The sequence below is a fragment of the Otolemur garnettii genome, unplaced genomic scaffold, assembly GCF_000181295.1.
Source record: "Otolemur garnettii isolate 467f Iridium unplaced genomic scaffold, OtoGar3 scaffold00024, whole genome shotgun sequence".
In the NCBI taxonomy this organism is placed as follows: Eukaryota; Metazoa; Chordata; class Mammalia; order Primates; family Galagidae; genus Otolemur; species Otolemur garnettii.
In genome coordinates, this window is record NW_003852419.1 from 12450108 (window position 1) to 12457774 (window position 7667).

The following is a 7667-nucleotide window of genomic DNA, read 5'->3' on the forward strand; positions in this document are numbered from 1 at the left end:
GGCCGCGCACCGGCGGCGTCTCGTCTGCGGCGGCGGCGGCGGCGGATGATGGTGGCGGCCGGCGCGCTGGACTGTGCCTGTGAGTCGCCGCAGAAATCAGCGCCGGGCGCTGCACACTGAGCCCTTGCAGGTCAGCTGCAGCCCGAGCCTTGGCGAAGAGAGACCCGGCGCGCAGGGGCAGCGGGCCCGCGCGCGGGGGGGCCGGGGGGCGAGTGGGGTCGGCTTATCATGGCGGATCGGACGGCTCCCAGCTGCCAGCTCCGGCTGGAGTGGGTGTACGGGTACCGGGGTCACCAGTGCCGCAACAACCTGTACTACACGGCCGGCAAGGAGGTGGTCTACTTTGTGGCTGGGGTCGGGGTGGTTTACAACACCCGCGAGCACAGCCAAAAATTCTTCTTGGGACACAACGACGACATTATCAGGTAAGGGGATGGTCTGGGGTGGTGGGAAGGGGTTGGGTGCCGAGGTTGAAAAGGTGGGAAGAAGGGTGGCCAGTCGGGTTTTTCCGGGGTCAGATCCAGGAGCCCGGTGGAATAAAGGATTCTCTCTAGAACCGCATGGAATTACAGAAGGGCTGCTGATTGTAGGGCTGGGGCAGGAACAGAATGGGGGGTGCAGGTGAGGAGAGAGAGGTCTCTTCTCTCTCTATCCCTCTGGAAGGCTTTTTCTCCAAGGAGTTGAGTGTTCTGATGCTTTTTTTGGTGTTCATTTCTGCTACAAGTGGAAGGAGCCTGGGTAACTATCAAACACTTCTTCCTTCCCTAACTAGGTAAATGATAGGACTAATAGCCTGAACTATGGGTATCATCTTTGGGAAGCTTCTCAGTGGGTTTCTAAGTAAGCAAGAGAATTACAAAACAAATCTAAAAGACATTTTGCTGCAGGTAATTTAAAATCTTCATCCCAGATGCTTTGGACCTGGGAAATTTCTGCAGTGGATGGGGAGTTCGTTCCCTAATATTTCATTTGGCAGTGTTTTAATGCCCAAAGCATATTTGTATACTAAATGGATGCTTCCGCAACATCCTTGAGGTTAATAAATGGCTGGCAGTTGCTGGACCACAAAATCCTACCAGCCAGCCCACACAGAATGACCAGCATCTGGTAGTGGATAGTCCAGGACTGACCAATAGAACTTAACTGGATGAATAGCCCTCCCTGTTAAATTGAAAGGGGGCGTATTTTGATTCTTAGCCCTGTCTTCTCATCTTTGGACCAGACATATTTTCCTCTAGCCCTTGTCAGTCTCTTGTGTGACCAAACAAGGTGTGGTCCAGGTGCTGTTCACAGGGAATCCCTTCCAGCTTTCGGCAGTTAAAGAAGATTTTCATGATATGGGAACCTTGGGCCCCCAGGGAAAATGACTAGCTGAGAATGGAGTGCAGCTGACAGAGACCATATTTGTGCCTTCCAAACTTGTGTGTTTCATTAATGTAAAACAACTTCCATCACATTTTCAGAAGATTGCCACTTTTGCTGTGTTTGCCTTTCACAATGAAATAAATGGTTAAGTGGTGTAATGTCAGTGGGCCTAATTTTTCAGTGGGGAGAATGATTTTTAAAAACTGAGCTTTTTTATCCCTTATGATGTTATTCTTATATTCCAGAGCCTTTTTTTCTGAGACTTAAAGTTGAAAAATTGTTATAGAAGGTAAAAACTTAATATTCAAAAATACAGTAATATATTTTAAAAAAAATCTTGACTTTTACGAGATGAAGATTTTAAAGTACTGGGAACTCTAATGTTCTCAAGATTTGGTGGAACTGACATGTGAAACTTTCTTCACGTCACATATGACAAAATAGCTTTTTTTCTTCCCTCCTTAACATGGTACCAGTTGCGATTGGAGCATCCTTACATGGCTGTGCCCTGCAGATTTTGCTTTTCTAGTTGCAAGGTGGATCAGTAAAGTTACAGGTGCAAATGATTAACAGTGACTCATGAAAAGGTTAGATGTTTAAAAATTTAAACCCATTATGTTTTTGCTCTGTCTTAATACAGTGCTTTCCATTACAACATCAAAATATGATGTAGTCCTTTGGGGGAAGGGGAAGAGTGGCAATTAAACAGAAAATTCCCTGGGGTTAAATGACATTAATGTGGCAGTTGATTGAACTACTTTGATGATTTGACCTCTTAATCCTAATTTTTTCTGTAACACAGGAAAAAAAAATCAAATGCACTGTTGAAGCTGAAGGTGGGAAAAGGGTGGAGTTGCAGTAAACCGTTGTTGTGACAGGCAGCTGGGCTAGTGGGGATGTGATGCTATCTGGCTTGGATGGTTAAAGAAACACTCAGATTTGGAGAAAAGGTGAATGAAATTATTTGTATAACTGGGTTTGCAGGGAGGCTCAGTTGATGAAAAGAGGAATAAAAAGATGGTTTAGCATCTGGTCTGTTTATTAAGGTGGTTATCTCTTTATGCTGACCAGTGACATAGTAGTAAGCCCAATTTCAGGGAAAGGACTTTTTCATAATCTCCACAATATTTATTGGGGTCTGAGTATGTACAGGTGAGCAGAGGTCTTCAGCATCCAAGTATATCCTTGCACATAGGAATAAAATGAAGTTTAATGGATTAAAAGACACAAACCACAGATCACTATGTAATTAAGAGCTATAAAACTGGACTGTTGATGCTGTTATTTTGCTTTATGTTCTATATGTAAATATCTTTTTCTGGTGACAGCAGTGCACAGATCACAATCTTTTATCTTTATGAATTTCAACTCATTTCTGTATATCCTAGTATGCCACTGTGTTTCCACTTGAAATACTCAAGTTTGTTGTTGAATGGGGACAATTACAGTGAAGGGGGTTATTTTTATAGCTAAGGTTTTAATACAAAAATATTTTGGTTTTTCATCATTCCATGAATATTAAAACTTGCAACTTGATTCCGTCAAGTGAGAGAGTGTAAGTAATTGTCCGCTTGGTACTTCGCTTTTGAATTAGTTTAAAATATATATTCATATGCACACATTTCCTACTGCTTTATTTTTTGTGCTGCTTTGCTTAGAATATTAACTAGAAAACAGTCCAACAAATACTGATACCACACTCCATTTTATAAAACCATGTGATCTCTGAGATCATGATGAACCTTAATAGTAATGTAGGATTTGGCAGAGCTCATGAAAGCTCAGCATATGTGTCTTTGCTATGACAGGCTATGTGGTTAAGTCAGATTTTTTGTGAGGCATAATGTGATTTATTAGAGGTGGAGTCTTAGTTTTATTCTCTTGAATGATTATCTTTCAGGGCAGATAATAGCTTAGAGGATGATGCCATATTTTAGCCTTGATAACATTGTGATCAGGCAGGGGAATACTTCAAGCAGTATTTGCTCTTGGACTAACAACAGGACTCACATCAGGGCTTGAGCAAAAGGCCTGAAATAATCACTAACTTGTTTTCTAGTTTGGGTAGCAGAAAATGACACAGAAAAGGAGCAAATGATGAAAAGGTCATGGAGATATTCATTCTCTGTCACCTCCCTTCCAGTTTCACAGTGAATCCTGTTGAGACATTTATCGCCTCAGCCCAGGTACCTATATAAGCGCTTCTGACTAGTGCCCTGTCTCCATTTTCTTTTTTCTTATTTTTTGGCTCTCAATTGCAAGGGAGGTTTATCCCCAGTGCTATTTAGGGAAAGGGCACTGACTTGGACATCATGCACACCTGGGTGTGAACCCCACTCTGCAGTTACTGGAGGTCTCCCAGTGAGTGGTTTGATCTCTCAGGGTCTGTCTTTTTGTGAAATGGGGGTGACAATGCCTAAATTCCAGCATTGTTAGAACTATTAGAAATAATGTATACAAAAGGTTTAGTGTGGGGCCTGGCTCTTAATTGGCGCCCAATAAATGTTCTTAGTGGTAGTAGTAGTCATATTTAATTAAACACATACACCCCCCAAAACAGAACAATGATTCATCGTTGTACACAGGTATAAGTCCTTAGCTTTCTATTCATGCTATCCCTAACCTACCATTCTATTCTTGTTTTCCTTTCCTAAAAAAAAAAAAAAATCATAAATTATTTACCTCCCACTTGCCATATATGATCACATTTTCTCTGCCTCATACAGGAATGATTTCTCTCCCCCCTTGGCCTTTCTCCCTCTGTACAGCCCTCCCCACCCCAGCAGCATAGCAGGGGGAGCATGGGCTTTGGTGTCAGAGAGACGTGACTTTGAACCTGTATCTGCCACCAGTCAAGTGACATTACTAAACCTCTCTGAGTCATAACTATCTCATCACTAAAACAGCTTCTCACTTATAAAGTGGTTTTAAAAAGGTATCTGCCTTGTAATTTATTGTGAAAACTGCATATAAGCCCTCCCCCCCAGTGTCTGGCCAGTGGTTAGTGCCCATCACAGGGAACCTTTCCATGGACATCCTGCCCCATCTGCAACAGTCCCACCTCCCTTATGAGACCTTGTGCCATCCTCAGATAAAGGGGTGCCCTATACTCCTGAAGTTTTGCTCTTTTGTGTTCAACAAGGCTCACTTAAATTGTATCATTTAGGGCCATTCTTTCATTTGGAGTATTTTCATTTGTAAGTGTATATGAGACTTTGCAGCCGAGAATGAAACTTAACCAGATCTAACATTTCCTGAGTGCCAGACTCAGTGCTAAATATGTGTACAGATCAGACTCATTCACCATCTCACACCCCCAAAAGCCAGGCACTGCTTACTCCAGTCTACAGGAGTGTGGGGCGAGCTGAGGGACGGAGAGGTTAAGGATCCTGCCCACGGTCACCATTTAACAGACTGTAGAATGGCAATTGGAACCCAAATCAGTCTGATTCAAAGTCCTCAGCTGTTGCTCTGCTGCTTTATGGCCTCTTATTTTTCTCACTCACTGTGGTCCCCACCACTGTGGCTTGTTCCTAACTAGAGCTTAGTAGGCTGGTTGCTCTTTGTGACTCTCTTTACTACTTGTTGGTCCATCAGTCCTGTGCTTTACTCCATAGTGTTTGAAGCAGATTGCTAGAACTCAGTCTAGAAATGGAACCGTGTTCAAGTTCACGTTAGGAACATCACCAGCTTTACAGCAACAGCCTGAAACAATGATCTGTTGGAGATGTTTAGTTAACGAAGTTTTTAAAGTCTAAATTGTAACATGGGTAAATTAATCTAGTGTTACAAATACAGTTCAGCTTGTTGGATTTGAAGGGAAGGGTCTAACAGCTGTGATTGGGCCTGGTGTGTTGGGTAAGTGGGCTCACAAGGAGGCCTGGAGATGTTCTTTAGTCCCCTGACCAGTCTGAATAATGGAAATGTGGAGGTGACTATACAGAATCAAATTCATAGTGAGTTGAGTGCCTGCTCTGTACCAGACACTTTGTGTGTATGTCATCTCATTGAATCGCCCCTCCGCCAACTCTGAGCAGTAGTCTTCTCATTTTACAGGTATGGCTCTTACAGGGAAAGAGATTTAGGCAAAGTTACTCAGTGGGACCACTGCATTCATTGGAGCCCACTTACTTTACACCCTGACAAGAGCATGAAGCAAAAGCTCTTGATGGAAGCTTGTGGCTTATTCATAAATGATCTCATTATTGCTATTCTTATTAAAGTATGTTAGATTCTACTTGTTGATTTCTATTAAGATTTGTTTATTCTCTAAGTTGGTTATATTCTTTCTCATTTGTTAATTCATCAAAAACTCATTTTACATCTGAATAGGCCAGGTACAGGAGGTGCAGCAGTGAATAAGACAAAGTCCCTGCCCCTTAGAACTTACAATCTAATGGGGGAGGCCAACAACCATTGAACAAGAAAACAAAGTAAATATAGTTTGCGATCAGTACTAACAAGAGAACCATAGAAAGGAACTGGGTTGAGTGGGGGTATGGGAGCTACCTTAGATAAGGTTTCCAGAGCAGCTATGTAGGGAAATGGCATTTAAACTGAGACCTGAGGGGTGAGAAGGAGCAGACAGGTGACAGTGTGGTGGCAGAGAAGTTATATGTAAAGGTACTAAGGTGGGAAAGAACTTAGCATGCCCAGAATTTTGGTAGATACCCAGAGAAAGACCAAGGTCATCCTAATTCTCATCCAGGTCATTAATGCCTCATGGGTTTTGGTGCCATATGTCCTAGATTTCCCAGTACAGTCACAAATATTCCATTCATTTATTGTCATTGGTACTCTTGTTCCTGTCACACCATGGATCTCAGTTTTTAATCAGAAATATGACTAAATTTTTATTTGAAAAATATTGTTACCATGTAACATTGGACTAAACTATACTATCTTATAAAGAATTTCATCAGTCCCACCAACAACAGTCAATCCGATGTGTGGATTACACTGTGAGCGGCAAGTGGAAAACTCTCCATGCAGCATCCCTAAGCAGGACTGTCCAAGGGCCTTTCCTGTCCCTTCCCCCCAGCAACCTAGAAGACTTTCAATCTCTCACCTCATCTTTGCTGAGACCTGTTATCGTCTGTCTTTTTGATTATGACCATCTTACTGGGTGTGAAATGGTGTCTCATTGTGGTTTCAATTTGTATTTCCTTACATGACTAATGATAGTGATCATATTTTCACTTATTGGCCATTTGTATATCTTCTATGGGAAAATGTCTTTAAAATCCTCTGCCCATTTTTAAATAGGGAATCATCGAAAGAAATATTTCACAACCTGTAGGATGGCTATAATCAGTGAGTTGTCTTTTTACTTTTTTTGATGGTGCCCTTAGAATTATAAATGCTACCAATTTTAATGATGTACAGCTTATTTTGTTTCTTCTGTATTTGATGTCCTATTTAAGAAACCATCACCTAATGTGAGGCTGTAAAGTTTCACTTTTATGTTTTCTTCTAACGTTTTATTATTATAGCTCTTAAATTTAGGTAGGTGATACATTTTGAGTTACCTTTTTTATATGGTGTGAGGTAAGGGCTCAACTTCATTCTTTTGCAAGTGGATATCCCAACATCATATGTTTAAAAGAATATTTTTTCCCATGAAATTGTCCTGGATGATCATGGTCTTTGAAATTCTGCTTTAAAGGGGCTTATTCCTCCCACACAGAAGATGCTGAATGTCTGGGGACACAGAAATGGAAATAACCATTAAAAAGATTAACCTAGAACAGTAGTTCTCAACCTGTGGGTTGCGACCCACAGGACTTGTATTAAAGAGTTGTGATATTAGGAAGGTTGAGAACCACTGACCTAGAAGAAATAGAAATCAGAGGCTCTGGCTGCTAGCATGTATTTGTAAGGACACTGTCAGAGCCTATGAAGGATATATAGATTTTTATATATTTTTAGAATAAAACAATTTAATAACTGCTGGTTTAGGGACCAGAAACAATTTTTACATTGGATTTGTTTACTTCCAAAGGTTCTTGCTTTTTAAAATGGCTGGAGACAGGTCTATTAAGCCTGTTGAGGGAGTAGGTGTGGGATGGAAAACAGAGGGAGTTGTGAGAGAGGAGTGCCTTTTGACCTCTACTCCTTTCTTCCCCCAAAGGGAGGCAGACATCTGGATGGCCTCTACCCAGAGGTGAAGGATTCTGGGATTGCCTACTAGTTCACCAGAGGCAGAGAGTGGCAGGCCAGCCTACCTCCCAGAGATGAAAGAAGCTGTCTCTGGACTGGTAGTGCCTAAATAGTCTGGTCTCAGAGAATTATTTTCTGGCTAT

At 41.8% G+C, this 7667-nt stretch overlaps 1 protein-coding gene across 1 annotated transcript in view; it reads left to right on the plus strand.

Annotated features, from left to right (window-relative positions):
• Nucleotides 1–228: 228 nt before the first annotated feature.
• Nucleotides 229–7667, plus strand: part of EML6 (echinoderm microtubule associated protein like 6) — a 293843-nt gene continuing 286404 nt past the window's right edge. Inside the window, exon 1 of the mRNA XM_003787924.3 lies at nt 229–425. Coding sequence (XP_003787972.1) covers nt 229–425 — 197 coding nt within the window. The remainder of the gene's footprint in view (nt 426–7667) is intronic.